The sequence below is a fragment of the Anas platyrhynchos genome, chromosome 35, assembly GCF_047663525.1.
Source record: "Anas platyrhynchos isolate ZD024472 breed Pekin duck chromosome 35, IASCAAS_PekinDuck_T2T, whole genome shotgun sequence".
In the NCBI taxonomy this organism is placed as follows: Eukaryota; Metazoa; Chordata; class Aves; order Anseriformes; family Anatidae; genus Anas; species Anas platyrhynchos.
The window spans coordinates 4,787,977-4,805,491 of NC_092623.1; the positions used below are offsets into that span (position 1 = coordinate 4,787,977).

The 17,515-nt window shown below is 41.9% G+C and overlaps 1 protein-coding gene across 1 annotated transcript; it reads left to right on the plus strand.

The window, feature by feature from the left end:
- The first annotated feature begins 299 nt into the window (after positions 1-299).
- LOC140000921 (cysteine protease ATG4A-like) lies at positions 300-14,506 on the plus strand. The gene is made up of 5 exons (XM_072032028.1): positions 300-414; positions 11,159-11,304; positions 12,354-12,410; positions 13,561-13,672; positions 13,942-14,506. Exons 1-5 carry the CDS (start codon positions 300-302, stop codon positions 14,004-14,006), a joined length of 495 nt encoding a protein of 164 aa, XP_071888129.1. The 3' UTR covers positions 14,007-14,506.
- Positions 14,507-17,515: the final 3,009 nt, after the last annotated feature.

Sequence of the window (17,515 nt, forward strand, 5' to 3'; positions counted from 1 at the left end):
AACCACTAGCCATCTGAGGTGGAGGTAGGATCTCAGCCTGGCTCCAGCTGCAAATAGCAAAGGACCTGTCCCTGTCCTTACCCCTGACCAAACTGAAGATGGAGTCACCTACTGCACTCAGTCAACCAGGTGAGAGCCTTTGCCCAGACACTGGTCAGTCCTCAGCAGTCTTAACCTGCACCTCTCACATTCCCCAAAAGCAGGACAGCTGCTGAGCCTTCTGGGACTTCTTGGGGTACATCATGAGATGATGTACCACTGGCATGAAGGTACGTGGCCAGGGATAGGCCCTTCTCAGAATGTCCTTAGGCAGCAGTGGGCAGTGCAACAACTCCAGCAGAGGTCAGTGCAACAATATCAACAGTGGTCAGTCCAAGAACGTCAGCAGTGGTCAGCCCAACAGTGCCAGCAGTGGTCAGTCCGAACACACATGTGGAGGTTCTTCACAGGCTCCAGGCAAGCAATGTTCTCTGAATTTCAGCAAGAGAGTGCATTTCTCTCTCTCCCATGTCCAGATGCTTTCAGCAGCCCTAGCCAGGGAGGTGATGCACAGCCTGACTTGTAGATCTGGGGCTTTGGTTTTACACCCCTTGAGGGTGGAGGAAATTCAGCACATTTGCATGGAGTGACCAAAGCCAAGACCTGAGCGCAAGTTGGTGTTTTGGGATGTGCTTTCAGTAGCAGTATCCCAACGACATAATTTAGGTAGTTCAGATTTGTGTGTTTTGTCTGAGCTGCTATTTCTCAGCTTCCTTTAAAAAAAAAAAAAAAAAAAGAAAAGAAAAGAAGGCAGCAGGAGAACAATTCAAATGAGGGGCTTTTAACTTTGTTATAGGTGCATAGGCGGTTCAATGAATCTCTGGTTCTGTATAAGCAGTATCTCTATAACACAGGTTAACTGGACCTCTCTAGACATATCGCCAGAGAAATTGACCTTCCTCTGTTGATTTTATGTACTTCTGGCAGCCAGATTCACCCATACTTTTCCAGCAAGGGTAGAGAAAATAGATACAGGGTTAAGTATTAAGGGTAGAAGATCTAGACTGCACAAATACTTATGAAATGAAACCTTGACAATGAGCTGCATCTCATAAACAGAAGTATTTACTTCATGGGACAATTGCTTTATAGAATAAATTAGTAGAATACTTTTCCATCCAATTACACCCCAAAACACGGTGGGATGCTTTGGGTAATCATGATCAAATACCACCAAGCTGTCTTATAACATTAAAGAAAATATTTGATTGCCAGAAATCCATTACTGAGTAGACATCTGTGCACTGAACTCAAACCATGAGATTCTTCTTCTTTTTTTTTTTTTTTTTTTTTTCAGGCTGGTTCTCTGTAATATGCCTACTCATACTACTGTACAAACACAAGATTTGCATTAATTTATGAAGTCCTGCAGCTTTTGATACTGTACATTAATTAAAAATGATTTGTTCACAAGAGAAGAAGAAAGTTTCACAGGAATTTACAAAGAACTTTCTGCAGTTTCTGGAAGAGATGTAGGGGCTCTGGTTTGGGGTAGGCTGGGACATCGTGGGGAGGCACTGGGAGCCCATGGCACCACTGCCTGTCATGAGCAGGTGAACACTGATACAACTTGCATGGGGGTCACTCAAAACTCCCTCTCTGATAAGCAGTGCTACATTTAGTAGGCTGATACTGTGCTCAAATAGCATGCAAAGCTACTTAAGCAGTCTATCTTCGACCACAAAAAATATGTGTCTGTTGCTCACTGACATGCCAGATATGTGATGCTCCCTTGCTTCTGGGAGAGGTCCCAATTTATTCTCTGTTTCCCTTGGAAATGACAGGTTTCCCTACAGTTTCTTAAAGGATTATGGTAAAAAATAATCTGTCCTTTGTGATGGTTATGAATAGTCAAATGTAATATCAAGGACTCAGAACCAACATTGTTAATCTAAACTATCTCTAACTGAAAGCATCTGAACAGAGGCTCAGATGAGTTTCTGGAGAAAGAAATAGTTTCTCTACAGAGAAACACTGGACGCAACTGCATAATCAAAAGGGATTCATTTCTTGGTTCATTCAACTCCTAGGTTTTAGTTTTAAAACATGTCTGTCTTGGCTTAAAGCACTCTTCCAATCTCTATTTCCAGTTCCTAGGATTTCCTGAAATAGGGAATCCCACTTTTTCCTTTTACAATCTCCCAGTCTCTTGTTTTTTACCTCTCCCCAAGAAACTTAGCACTGCTCTCTTCATACTTGACAACTAGATATGGAGCTGTATCAGCCAGAAGGAAGTTTCCTTCACACTTTCTGCTTCTTACGGTATCTGGGCTCTTACCTTTACACTTACTCACCCTTCCTACATTAGCACAAAGAAAGCTGTTTGGGAGATCTGATGTCTTGTTTTCCAGAAACTGCCCTGAATCACCTTTACGAGAGCTGTCCCACGCTGCGAGCACAAGTCTTGCAGTCTGGCCAGATATTTGCCTTCTAAGTCAATAACCAAATCTGTTACAAAGGTAAGAACATGTAATTAATGGAAAGGAAATCCTTTTATCCTTTTATTTTGATCCAAATTCACTTTTTTTTTTTTTTTTTTTTTTCTCTAGACCAAGAATGAATCGTGGAGAACCACCAAAACTCAGGTGAGAAATGAAATGACAAATGTTAAGGTCAGGCAGCTTGCCCACTGCCATTGCTACCCTGAAAGCAGATGGAGTGCATCTTCATACGCCACAGCCTGAGACACTAGTCGACAGGCCAGCCCGTGTGAGGAAGTCCATTGCTGCCTGAATTTTAACATGACAGGGGGACTCTTAAGCCTCTTGTTTATGCTTTAGTACTTGCGGTCTATGGGAGGACCACAGCACACTCTTCTCTGTCTCCCCTTATTTGTTGATCGTCTGTAGGAAGAAGAGAACGTGCAGAGGCCCTCACCCGTACATTGGGTCTGTTCTCACTCTGTGCAGCTCCATCATTGAGCAAAGTACCAACCTTGAGGCTTCTGTAAGGACTTGACACAAACTACAGAATACTACAATGAAGCATTCACAACAAAACCACATTTTTTTCCGCAGCCAAGCATCAAAACACTTACAGAAGGGCATGGTCCCTCTCTGTGCACCTCAAGGGGAGATCCACAAATCCTCACGTGGTTTCATCGCATCCAGCACCCTTCTCTGTGCCTCCCAGCTAAACGTGCACAGAGGCAGCTGTTGCCAAAGTGCTGTGGTGACACAATTCAGTTCTGTTTCTGAAGTCATCACCGCAGGCGCCTCCCAGTGACGGCACAACACTCTCTGTTGCTAATGCGTCTGTCTCAGAAACAGCTAGGGAAGTACCACTATGCCCAAACTGACTTGAATTAGAGTAGTTCCCAAATTATTCTCTGCTCCCCTACATCTGTGGAAGGTGGGTGATCAATCTTTTCCTTGAGAAAGGACTACAGAGCAAAAGAGCTTGATTCTGAGACGTTGCCCGTCCTTGTAGAGCAGTTCACCTTTGATTTCCATGTCAGAAAAAAGAAGGTGAAATCAACAATTCCCTTCCTCTGAGCTGGGAATAGGAAAGAAGCCCAATTCTCCAGGAAGCCTTCAAAAGGAAACTCTGCATTTCTTTGTTAAACACCTTGTTTAATTTCTTGAAAGAAATCTTTCCCAGGACTTTGCAACTGCGGTGGTTCAAAGCGGGTGGGCAGCCGAGTTCCACCACGGCCGCTCTCTCACTCCCCCTCCTCAAAGGGAAAGGGGGAGAAAATACGATGCAAAGGGCTCCAGGGCTGAGATAAGGACAGGGCGATGGCTCAACAAGTATCGTGACGGGCAAAGCAGACTCAGCAGAGTGACCCTCAGGGTCCCTCCCTGCCCCTGCTCCCCGTGGGGTCCCTCCCATGGGATGCCGCCCTTCCCCAGCTGATCCCACACGGGCTGCCCACAGGCAGCAGCTCCTCAAGCACTGCTCCCACACGGCTCCGTCCCACGGGCTCCATCCATCCATCCATCCATCCCCCAGGAGCAAACTGCTCCAGCACGGGTCCCCCACGGCTGGGCGGCAGCTCCCCCCAGCCCCCCTGCTCCTGCGGGGGCTCCTCTCCATGGCTGCAGCTGCGGCCCGGGGCCTGCTCCTGCGGGGGCTCTCCACAGGCCGCAGCCTCCTCCAGGCCACAGCCACCTGCTCCACCGGGGGCTCCTCCACCCACAGGGGGGCAGCAGCGTGGAGATCTGCTCCATGGGGGACCCATGGGTGCAGGGGGACAGCCTGCTCCACCAGGGGCCTCTCCCTGCACAGCCCGCAGGGGAACTGCTGCTGTGAGCCTGGAGCACCTCCTGCCTCCTGCTGCACTCACCTTGGGGGCTGCAGGGCTGCTTCTCACTCCTTGCTCTTCCAGCTTCTGTTGTGCAGCAGTATTTCCCCCTGCTTACATCTGCTCTCCCAGAGGTGCAAACAACATCGCTTATTGGCTCAGCTCTGGCAAGCGCCGGGGCCCTTTTGGAGCTATCTGGAGCTGGCTGTTGTCTGGACTGTTCTCACAGACGCCATCCCTGCAGGCCCCTGCTACCAAACCCTTGCCACGTAAATCCGATCGAAGTGTATGCAGCAATTACAAAGCCGCTGTGCTTTGGGCTGTCACGATCCTTCTGCAAGTGCAGGGGAGGTGCAGGGTTGCTTTGCATTTCCAAAAGGAGGAAGAAAGCCTCCAACCCCACTGGACCTCAGCCACTTGCAGGATCCAAGCAACGCTCCCCACTTTCAGTTATCTCCCTCCCATGCACACAGTGGGAGCAAGGTTGAACAAGCACATTTTTGAAAATGTTTATCTTAATGAAGAATAAAAGAAGTCTACAACACCCAATCCCTCTGTGCACCCAAGGCAAAAATCGTGGACTATTCTGCCTCAACACTATTTTCAGACCCAATTTGTCAAGTCATCTAGCAGAGGATTTCTCTCTTGTTCACTCACTAGCTTAGTAGAGCACCAGTTTACATAGGTGCTGGAGCAGATTCCTCAACCATCTGAAGGGACTTGATCCCAGAAAAGTTCAAAACTGCAGATGACTCATGATTTTGTGGTGAAGCATCTATTAAATGAGAGCTGTTCCGCTTAGGGCACAGTGAGACAGTGTGAGAAGAACCCTGTATCTCACTGATTGAGGCTTTATAACTCTACAGAATTGTCAGTCAACAATAAATGGAAAGTGCAGGAGATATGTTCTTTCTTCCTCCTTTCCCTGCCATACATTAGCAGAGAGATTGTGGTGGGATATAGGTTCAGAGCCTCACAGAAGAAGGATTTGAACCCAGGCTCTCCACAGTCTGCACCACTGCCTTCCTGATGGCTTTTGACTATTTTATTTTATTTTATTTTATTTTATTTTATTTTATTTTATTTTATTTTATTTTATTTTATTTTATTTTATTTTATTTTATTTTATTTTATTAGTATTATTATTCTTCTTTTTCTGGGTGGTGTCTAAGTCTTGGGGGGAAGAACAAACTGTGGGAGGAGGGAATGCTACTACTGTCTGTGACAGTGGTGATTTCTGGACAGTGTTAGCAACAGAGCTTCTGCAGAGAAGAGAAAATGCCAGGCAGTCTCTGTTGGTATTCCATGTACTGAGTACTGAGTGCAGTTTTGGGCTCCACAGTATAAGAAAAAGACATAAACCTGTTAGAGAGTGTCGAAAGAAGGGCAACAAACAAGAGGGTCTCTTTTAACAGGGGGATTGAGGTTTGTGGCAAGGTTTTGGTAGCAATTTAGGGGCTGCACTGTGCTGGACACAGCAACAGACGCACCATAAGCCAAAGTCAGACAATAAGCCAAGGTGTGTTTACGTGTGGTTTACTGTGGTTTAACGTGGTTTACGTATAGAAGAAAGCTTTTGCCTAGTGGTGAGTATACTGCAGATTTGCTGCATTGTTCTAAATTAAATAGCAAGATAAGTGATGGCCTCGTAGGCTGGTAAAATATTTCTAGAGTATTAGCGCATTTTGAGCATCATTTTATCTGTTTATGCAAACATGAAGATTATTAAAATCAGTGTTTATTTAGGTCTGTATGTAAACAGGTGATCATGTTGTATAGCATGCAGTAAATGGTTTGTGAATGCTGCTTGAAGAATGAAAAGAGTAAGTCAGCTCCACAAGGAATAAATGAATTTTGTTTATTTGTGCAATGCAGAGATTAGAATTAGACCAACAGCATGGAACCAAAGTCTTGCTGTGTGCCTTTTATCTGTAGGACAGTTCATGGAGGCTTCAGCAGCCCTATCTGTTTTCTAGCACTCTGAAATGTCCTCTGTGGTGCTGCACCCAGTTGAAAGCCTGCACTGATTGTGATGAACTTTCCTAACAGGAGGCACGGGTCCTTCGTCGGACGCTGGCTGGGGATGTATGCTGCGATGCGGGCAGATGATGCTGGCCCAAGCACTGATCTGCAGACACTTAGGGAGAGGTGAGTGCTGGTCCTGAGGGAACTTCGGTATTGTCTGCAGACGCTTCTTCGTAAGTACTCCATTAAAAGCACAAACCCTGAATTTATTAGTGAGACTTTCTTTGATGCCCTGGTAACAGTTCCTAATGAATCAATTCATATTCAGCTGGGTGAAATCATCCCAGCCTGAAGCAGAGAAATAGGCATAGAAGGAGAAGAAATGGGGAATCCTGTCGCCATTATTTTATAAACCTTTTAGTGTAACACCCAAGTTGAGGCCAAGGGAAAACCTGCCACCGTGGGACAGTGCTCTTACCCTTCTCTTCACTACTCACTTGTCAGCAGCACGAGGTCCAAACCCCCCTGGTGCAAGCTCTTAAGCATGCATGTCACATCCCAGGATGCTGCCAGTGGAGTGTTTGGACTTTCTGTATGGATCTTATGTTGTTATTTAATGGGTGCTTAGAAATCCAACAAGGTCTAAACACAGCCTGTACTTTTAAATAATCTTGGAAGCTCAGAGATACTGGAATGGCTATCAACACGCAGCATGATCCGTCAGAATATGTTTGCAGTTGATGTTTTTGTTTTGTTTTATTTTCCCTGTTTTGACAATCTAGCCTATGATGATAAAGGGCAGCTTGATGATAAATAACAAGCTTGGAATTCTAGGAGCTCTACACAAAATGTAAATATTCGAGATGAATTGAAATGTCTTTTAACATCTCATTATAAAGCTTTCTGCTGTCTAGACATTTGATCAGTGTAATGAAAACGTCACCATTTTTTATTCTATATCAATTTTTCCTTTCAGATTGGCAATGGGAAAAACACAAAAAACAACCAGAAGAATATCACAGAATCCTACGATGCTTTCTCGACAGGAAGGCTTGCTGTTATTCAATCCACCAGATGGGTAAGAACAAACATAAACTTTCAGGTTTTTTCCACTGAAATTTCTACTGTGTTGAATCACTAATTTGCAGTATGTTAATTCATAATTTTAAAAAGTGGATGTGAAGACAAGGTGTATGCTTATACAAAAATAAAAAGGTATGCAGATGGGCGCAAAGACTAGTAGTACAGAAACATTCCCTGAGACCTAAATAAAGCCATGTACTAGAATGTAGCTCTTGATAAACTCTGTAAGCCTTGGGTACCAGAGTCAGTAATGTTAGAATAGACAGTCTTGTAGCTTATTGCTGTAATTTGTAATAAAGGGCACTAACATTTGTTAACTTGTAATTCTCATTGTAGTTTAGAAGCCTTTTGTTTATTAAAGAAACTGGCACTCCCTAAGTTTTGAAAAGAGCATAGATTGAGAAAATAATTGTTATTGCTAACTACAGATTGCAGTTACTCTAGAATGTTTGACAGTCACAGTATTTACTGTATATTGTTCCCACATTCTTTATGGTCTCATTTTTCTTTGATTTTGTGTACGTGTGTCTTTTTTTCACTGTGAAAACAGCACAGGTGGGTGTTGGAGAGGGGAAGTCAATTGGAGAATGGTTTGGACCAAATACAGTTGCTCAAGTACTAAAGTAAGTGAGATCATACCAGTCTCATTCAGAACGTACTCCCCTGGGGCAGCCAAGAGAAGGCCCAGGCAGAGTTTTGAAGGCTGCATCTCCCCCTGTCCCACAGTCAGGAATGTACTTGCCATCTATTTACAAGTGCAGCATGGAATGTCATGCCACAGCTCGGTGTGCAGGTACTGAGTTGGGAATGGGTGACCTCTAAATTTTAATAAAGGAAGAGCCTGAGGAGAAGAAACTGCAGGAAAGTCTCCTGCTATGCCGTCTGCATGCCCTCACCAGTCACACCACAGATGTATATTCCTTTCTGCACAGTGGCACAGCTCTGGCAGGTCGAGAGTGCCACCGTGTAGGTCGGAGTGGTGGTGTGAAACATCAGAGAGAAGCCATCTCGGCTGAGGAGGGAACTGAGCTGCAATTCCTCCCTTTCTGAGCAGCAGTTCTGCCAGCAAGGCTACTGGATAAAGATGGGCAGCTCCTCATAGTCTGGGAGCCACACTGAAAGGAACTGAGGCTGCTCAGTTCTCCAGGGGTACGTGGAGGTGTCTTACCTCAGGCAGGGGCTAGGCTACAGGTCCTGCGAGCTCAGCAGCAAGTCTTTGACACCCTGGAACAGGCACATGATCTGAAGAGGGAGGGGAGCTGAAGCATGCCCTGGACTCCAGATCTTTCATGGCCAAGTTTTTCATGGTGAAACGCTCACCCCCATTTCTTTCTGGCTTATTTGAAACAGCTAATTCTGCCAGTGCAGCTTAAGAGTGTAGCTCCCTTCCCCAAAGGTTTGGATTTTGCAGAAGTGGACATAAAACTGTGTGCTGCTGTCTCCCACTGAAGTTTTGGTGCCCCAAACCCTTAGCTGATTTAGCTTTTAACGCCCCATTTCTGCTGTGCACGCAGGCTCAGGCAGAAGTAATTCCACTGAATTCAGTGGAATTTCTTAAGCAAAAAGTAATCTGCAAAACTGGCATAGGAATTTTTTTCTTTTCCAGATGAGAAAAGACACAATTGGGCAAGAACCCAGTGCAGAGACTGTCGAGTGCAATAAAAAGTAATAAACTTGATGTAGTTGAACTGTTACTGTCACTGCACTTAGCAGTAAGACAAAACAGTTTGCACATGGTGCAGCGCATATGTTTTTCCTGGTACCACTCAGTACCTATTTTTCTAAAGATATTAAACATTTAATGTTTAAAGTTTTCTTTTTCTTACATGGAGACTTTAAAAAATGCAGAAAGGATGTTTTTTCTTAAGAAAAAAAAATAAATAAATGGTTCTGAGTGTAAAGCTACCCTTTTGATCCAACTAGTTTATATTAATTAGTACCTTAATGTTTTCTAGGAAGCTTGCTTTATTTGATGAATGGAATTCATTAGCAGTTTATGTATCTATGGGCAATACGGTGGTCATTGAAGACATCAGGAAGTGACACCTCATCAGTTTTCTGGTAACAGTTTCTGATTTGACTCCATTTGCCAGCATGTATCTAAACATGAACAAATACTTGGGGGGCCATGGCTTTGTCTTGCAAGGGTAAGAAGAGGGAAGAAGGACATACAAACTCAGTTGTGTTTTTTTGATCCCTGATGCCAACTTCGTGCTCACATCACTGGATGTGAAGAGCTCCTTGAAGAATTTCTACTGTCATCATTGCTGCCATTTCATTTCTCTGGCGTTTTATAGGCAAAGCTTGACACTATTAATAACATTAATAGGACATGTCACTGCAGTCTTAAATTGTCATCCCCCAATCATTGATCTAACGTCTCACTTGGACGTGCCAGCACATACTGTCTGCTAGAATTACTTCTACTAAATAGCTGTAATTGCCATGCCCGGCTCGTTTTGTCTTGGGTGCCCTATAAAGATCCCTGGCAAACTAGCTTAATTCACTACTGAGAGGAAGATCTGCTTTGTGTTCCTCTGTGCGTTGACTGATTTCTAGTTTTATTCCCGCAGAAAAAATGTGCTGGTCCCCTCCTCAGAGCAGCAGCGCGTCCCACAGCAGTGCACATTTGCACAGAAGTGCTCTTGGCCGAAGCAAGAAGGCAGGAGGACTCTGCACAGGCTGGAAAGCCCTCTTGCTTATTATACCTCCACGACTAGGGATAAATCACATAAATCCCGTATATATTGATGCATTTAAAGTAAGGTTTTCTTTCAATTCATTGCTCGTTACTGTCAAATAAGTTTGGGTATCTGTGATGTCAGTAAAGAAATGAATGACAATTTCCTTTATTCCTTTTGAACTCCTAGGAATGCTTTAAGATGCCACAGTCTTTGGGAGCATTAGGAGGGAAACCAAATAATGCCTTTTATTTCATAGGATTTTTAGGTAAGGAAAAAAGAAACTTATTCCAAATGTGCAGATGATCAAAAGAGAACATTTTTTGAAGGGGAAATAGTAAGGGGTCTAAGCGTGAACCTCTAGAAGTAAAGAAAGATGAGAATAGAATAAAATAAATGAAGAAGCATATCTAAAAGAGTTTAGAAACAGTATGAGATGATCCTTAACAGGAGCAGAAAGTTAACAGCAAAGCTAGGTGTAAAAATAAGTGATGACATCAACAAGAGCAACATACTGAGAATAGCTGATAGCATTTGACAAGTGTATTGGTCAAATGTCACTTTTATTTTCTTGTATTTCAAAACTGTTTCTGATAGCAGTATCTTTTTCACCTTTTGCATACCTTCTGTTATTAAGTATTGCTCTAATTAATTTTAAATGCGTTCCTTCAGATTTCACCCCACTTTGGGCCAAAATTTTGCAACCCTATTTTGTCCTTTTGTAAAACCTAACCTGTTTTAGTTAGGCTTTTTTGTTCCAATTTCCGAATGAATGCCTAATGGGATTACAGATTGCATCTGTGAACATCCTGTACCTTTTAATCTGTCAAATGTTAGTGTTTACAACACTTGAGATTTAAAAAAAAAAAAAAAAGTACTGGATCTCACATGGAAAAATAAAAGTATGTGACAAAGATAGAACATAACCAACCAAAAAATTACAGTAATAGGTGACAATAGGAAGTTATACTAAATACCCTGTGTGAAACGCTGTGTCTAAACCTTCTGATTCTCTTAAAGAATCCCTAGCTGGAAAGTCTAGATTATACTGACTGCAATGGCAATCTAATTTCTATTTTACAGTTCTGGACCAAGTGCTTATTAATGTCACTTGCTTATTTTTAACATACGGCTTTTATCCATCCAGGCAATGAGCTGATCTATCTGGACCCTCACACCACTCAAAGCTTTGTAGATTCAGAAGAAAATGGCACGGTTGACGATGAGAGTTTCCACTGCCAGGAAGCCCCACATAGAATGAAGATCATGAATTTGGACCCTTCAGTAGCTTTAGTAAGTGTCAGGAAATCTTGAATGCATGTACTTTATCTCAAAGTAATGTCTCTCTACATTGGTAAGGGCAGCAATGCATCTCCTTGAACAGAACCAAGATCACAAAGCTGTCTTCTGTGATCAACACATAGTAGTTTGTACATAACTACATGGAGAATCTTAGGGCAAGTGGGGAGCTGTCTGTACTGTAGGAGCTCGCTTTGTTTTCTTTACTGAGCAGCTTTTACTTCTTTCAAGAGGCATTATAATGGTCAGAGCAAGGAACTGAAACAGGTTTACGTGTTTTATTCTATCACTACTTTATGTTTGGTCACCTCTAGACAAGTTACTTAAACTTACTTTATATCATAAGTTGAAAATGTTTAAGTGGAATTATTGTATTTCACCCCAAATTACAAATACAAATGTATTATTTGTAATTCACCCAAAATGTCATGGGGGTACTGTGGTATTTGAAAAAATTGGATCTGATCCCATGCCAGTATCCTGTGATTGGGTGATTGGCAGTTGTCACCAGTGGGATGTGTTTCTAAAGCTTTAAACAATCTGTAAAGATACCGGTATCTGTCATTCATTCATATACCTGTTTTTTAATACTGCTGCTTTTTAGAAAGTTTTTTTGTTTTGTTTTGTTTTAATACTTTACTACGTAACTGTGCAAAATGTGGCATGATGCAACGAGACAGACAAAATCATAATGAAGAGCAAATATTTTCAGTATAGATACCAGAATGGAAATGTTCCTTAGGTGGTCCATCATCTACAAGTTTTCAGCTTCTGCTGATACCTGGACTGTAGGAACTGGGTGGCGCTCCATGGAGGAGCACACAGGAGCTGCTGCTATTTTTTGCTTGACTATTTCGTTAGGGGTTTGCAGGGCCTTGTTCTCCCCTTGGGTTCTCTCCCTAGAGCTGCCACATATTTGGAGTCTTATATCTACTGATCGTACAGGGCATTACTGTATCAGAGGTCAAACCACCTTACCTGCTGGTACCACATACCTACCATCTGCAAAGGTAAAACTCTGTGTGTTTGTTTTTTCCCCTAAGGGCTTCTTTTGCAAAGAAGAATGTGATTTTGATAACCGGTGTAGTCTTGTACAAAAGGTAAGAGTGGGAACTTAGCATCTCGATTTGTTCTTTATAAAGTCTGGTTTTTATTGTCTGTTTTTTGTAAAATTTTCCTTTGCATTTTCCTTTGTATACAAATTGTATGAGCCATGGAGAAGAATGCATTAAAGCATCAGGGTAAGGCAATACTACTGAATTGCTAATTGGAAATTGTTCAGCACTTTACCAGCCACAAACCCTGCCAGTTGGAAAATGGGTGTAAACATCCACACTTGAAGGTGTTACTGGGTGACACTTGCTTTTAACTTCTAATTCTCACTAAATGACTCAGGTTTAACTGCCATATTGTAGTGATGTATCAATGATTTGCTTCCTGATCCTTTTTTATTGTTTGACATAATAGATTGCGTGTTCTAATTATGACTGTTAGTCCCTGCTATCTTAAAGATCTGATTCTGTAAGCGCTGCAGGCCTCTAGCTCCTGCTGATCTAGGGAGAACAGAAGGTGCTGGCTGCCACAGGAAACAGACTTGAGGATGTTTCTGCATGCAGCTGTTAAGCTAAGCACCAGACGTCTGAATGTAAAGTACCATCAACCTCTAAGGGCATTTATTTAAAAAAAAAAAAATCATCTAAGGAAAACAGTTTGTAAATAACTGAAATACAGGACAGAAGGTAACTTCTCTTTGAAGAGGAATAGCGTTTGGCTTCAGGAACACCTTTTTTCCTGACCAAAACCTGTCCTTCAAAATCTGATGCGTTTTTTTTTTTTTTTTTCCCCTTTGGAGGAGCTGATAGATCTGTCTTTTGTGCTATTGATCAACAGAAAACTTGAGGAGAGTTCTATGCAAGCAACTTTCTTTTAAAAAGCAGAAAATATTGTACATTCCTAGTGTGCTTGCTACCTGTAAACAAAATTACAGGTTTGCAGATATCAAAGCTGATATCAAAAGATGATAAGACTGATAATTTGTAGTACAGTTCAAGAGATCTGTCTTCCAGATGTGTTTTAACTAGGGATGTATTACAGAGACCATGGTGCTTGGATTTCACAGTATGTCTGTATAAAGACTTTTTTTTCCTGATGGACATGCGTAATTAAAAAACACTTTCAATTAAGCAGACACGTTTTGTGTTTGAAGCGTCTCCCGAGCCAGCTTTTAAAATGAAAGCATTCTGTCCTCAGGAGATTCTAAAGCAGCAGAGTCTACGGATGTTTGAGCTGGTCCAGAAGCACCCGCCACACTGGCCTCCTTTCATACCTCCAACAAAACCAGAAGTGACAACCACAGGAGCAGGTAAGGCACCGATTAAAAGCCTAATTGTGCAATGTTATGTTCCTCGTTAGCAAATAAAAGAATAATCACAGGTAGAATAACTATCCTTTGTGAGTGTCAAGCAATATATAGCAGGCATGTATCCAAACAAGCCATACAATTGCTAGCACAGATTTTTTTTTTCACTCTTACAAAGTACTTTTCTGGAATGCGTCTTTCAAAGTTTTTTTTTAAGTGAACAAAATCAGGCATGTCTTTAGAAGCATTTTTTTCTTTATCTTTTTTTACAGAACTCATTGAATCTACTGACAAGCTATTTGAATTGGAAGAAGAATTTGAAATCCTGAGTGTGTGAAGGAAACTGTGGTGACTCTTCTGAGTGTTGAATATATTGGTAATATTATTGCATTGACTTAAACAGCCATGTTAGCCCCGAAGTGCCTGAAATTATGGATAACAGAGCACAGAAATCTAGTAGCATCCAAAACTCCAAGGGCAGTTTAACACACAAGCTTCCCCGGATGGAAAGGCAGTAAGAGATCTTGTGATAAGATGCTTAAAGGGAATCTCTTTTTAACGTACCTTACCTGGAGACAAACGGGCCTTTGAGATTAAGGCAAAAATACATGTATCACTGGGCACCATGTTTGGAGAAAGGGATAACCCAAATGGATATTTCTTGCTCTCATATAATAATGCAATAGTTTAGTTCTTCAAGCAAAACAGTCTTCAGTTCAGGAGGATGTTTACTTCTGTTCCCTCCTGTGGGCTGCGTCATAGGAAAAATACATTGTCTTGTTTAAAAGATTGACTGGATCAGGAGAAAATTGTTTCCTTGTTAAATATTTTAACATGTATTTGAGCAACCAGACTTTATTACAAAAATGTTTCTGTAAAAGGAACTATGTCTAATGGACACATTTTGCAATAGCCTTCCTGTTTCTGGGAGACCTCAAGAGGAACAGGAGCCTCAAATAGTTGATACAGATCACAACCACTGTTATAGTTATGGTATATTTCACCTTGACCTTAAAATTCAAATGATTAAAACTTAGGTTATTTCTTTCCGAGTTAAAACGAGTCAAAGGTGGTTTAACTGTACCTTATTTATTTTAGAATAGATTTACACAAGTTTCTCTGTTACAGCACTTTATCTGTGCATCTAATAAATTTCTTAAGCTTTTCTTAGGTTGTATGCTGCTATGTTTGGTTAATTTGTGTGAACTAAATATAAACCAGGTGATCTTAAAACTTAATATAGAAGCGTACACAGATTACTGAATTGTTGCTTTTTGACTTCTTGCCTTTTGAAATCTGTTTTGGTAGAAGTGCCTTAACCCTACAGGTTTATCAGAACAGCCTGGGCAGTTTTATTTCTAAGGCAGAGAATCTCTCTCTAGCAGCCATAAGAAAAACAGTTCAGAATAAAGAAAGGCAAAGATTTTTAATCCATGCTGAAGTTCCTTTTCACTATCAGACAGTCCCCCTTGTGGTCATGTTGTCATGCTAGTGTCATGAACATGAACTGCAGACTTTCATCTTCACCAATAAATGACAACATAGAGAAATACTGAATATTGTCTCCTCTCACTTGCACCTCTCGATCAGGGCCACTGTTTTTTCAAACAAAAGAGTTAACGAGATCCTATTGCATCTTGTTTAATGTTTATTAACTACAGTTTGGAAACCACAAACGTAGAAAAAAAATATCATTTCCTTATTTTATTAAAACATATATAAAACATATATAAAACATATATAATATATATATATAACACATATTGTGTTGTAAAGCCCACAATTCCATACCAATGACAACAAAAAAATCATCTAATTGAGCATGCAGTTTTCATTAACCTGTTTTTTGTTTCTTTTTTTTTTTTACAAATACCCAACAACACATACACATGTGTTGTGTTGTGTTTTTTTCCATCATTTCTCACTGAAGCAATACCCATCCCGTATCAGATCTGTGTCATTACTCTAATTTTTGTTCCTAATGTACTTGAAAAACTTCTTAACTCTATTGATTGCAACAGTGGATTTTTTTTCCCTCCGATCTTAACTCCATTTATCAATTACTTATTCTCTTAAAATCCTGCTTTTAAGAGATGGTTGGGTATTCACCATCTCTCACTTTTATTTATAGATTTTCTTTTCTTTTTCAGTAGTTCAGCCCTAGTCAACTCGGAGGTGGGCAGCAGCAGCTTCTATGGAGCACCTATGCTGGAAAAAAAAAAAAAAAAAAAGTTGAGCCTTGAGGGAAAAGGAAGGTGGGAGAGCCAGATGGGGCAAGAGGAAGGGAGGTGGTTTGACCAGGACACCTTGAGGGTCTGGGAAGAGAAGAAATGGATGGGTGCTTAAGAAATGAGCAGCATCACAGCCTACATACGGAAGAATTGTGACGAGCAGTTTAGAAATGTGAGCGATTGGTGGTCTTGTGTTGATCGGCAGCTGTGCTCCATGGTTATAGCTGTAATTTCAGCAGTTTACTGTGTAAGCCGCATGTTGCCACTTCCTTGATCAAGGCAAATGCTGTTCAGTTGCAGGGAAGAGGGGCAAGACTCAGGGAAGAAACGGAACGGAGAAAAACTGTACACTGTGGATATGCACACGTAGCCATAAAATCAGTGCTGGACAGAAAGAGAGAAAGAGAGACAGAGAGACAGACAGACAGAACGAAAGGAGGGAAGGAAGGAAGGAAGGAAGGAAGGAAGGAAGGAAGGAAGGAAGGAAGGAAGGAAGGAAGGAAGGAAGGAAGGAAGGAAGGAAGGAATGGAGGGAGGGAGGAAGGTAAAGGGAGAAAGAAGGAATACCCCACACTCATAAAAGTGAGAAAGATCCAGGTGTAAAATTACGTAAAAGAAAGACAACTGTCATGTTGTGGTCTGATAGTTTCTGGGAGAAAGCAGAAACCCAGCAATTCTGTCTTTCCTACTCCTCCAAACCAATTCCGTTGACAACTCTGAATGCTTCCAGCTAGAATAAAAAGGAAGCATGAAGTGGAGGGCTCCTTGCCATCACTGTATTTCTGGAGCAGATTTCTGGATAGTCCCCGCAGCCAGCTGTAGGGCCTGTGCCAGGCTTGGAGTGGCTGCAGGGAACATGCCAGGGGCTCGAGGTGCTGCAGGGAACATGCCAGGGGCTGGAGGGGCTGCAGGGCGAGTGACACGGGTTTGAGGGGCCTCAGGTCCCAGCGCAGTGGTTGAAGTCGATGCAGGGAACATCAGAGTTGTTGGAGGGGCTGCAGGTAAAATGCCAGGGGTTGCGGGGGCTGCAGGGTGCTGAGTCACAGCTTTGCATCAGGTCAAGACGCATTTTCCTAGAACCATCCATTTCCTCCTGAAGGGGCTGAATAGCATGGAACGGTCTTCAAAATGCACAGAGCAGACCCCAGCAAACGTAGGGATGCTGCTAGCAAGTAGGGAACTTTTTTGTTGATGTTGTTAACATTGTTTCACGACAATAGATGCAAACATGTATCTTGAGTTGAGGGCAAAGGTGACCTTGGATCTGAAGCACACAGGCGTTCGCTAATGTCCCCCCATCCGGAGTGAATCCACAACGACTCGGAAGGAAAACTAAAGTCCAAAGCAGTGCACTGGGATAAAGAGAGTTTAATAGGGTAGAAAAGGAATAAAAACAATATAATCAATATTAATATTTATAATTTATAATATAATAACGTATAAAAATTGTTTAATTAATAAGATTAAATAATAATCATCATAATTTTATAGTAAGAAAACAACGCCATACTGTACAACACAGTCAATAAAGTGGATTTAATGCAATAAAAATAAAACCCATTTATCCCATCCCAATGAGTTCCTATCCCCATCATCACTTCCCATCCCACTGATC

What these genes read in the sequence shown, in the direction of transcription:
- LOC140000921 (XM_072032028.1), top strand. Translation starts at nt 300, where the DNA reads ATGTCCTTAGGCAGCAGTGGGCAGTGCAACAACTCCAGCAGAGGTCAG. An exon ending in GCCCAACAGTGCCAGCAGTG is followed by an intron (nt 415 to 11,158) that starts GTCAGTCCGAAC and finishes TTATCCATCCAG; the next exon opens with GCAATGAGCTGATCTATCTG. An exon ending in AGTGACAACCACAGGAGCAG is followed by an intron (nt 13,673 to 13,941) that starts GTAAGGCACCGA and finishes CTTTTTTTACAG; the next exon opens with AACTCATTGAATCTACTGAC.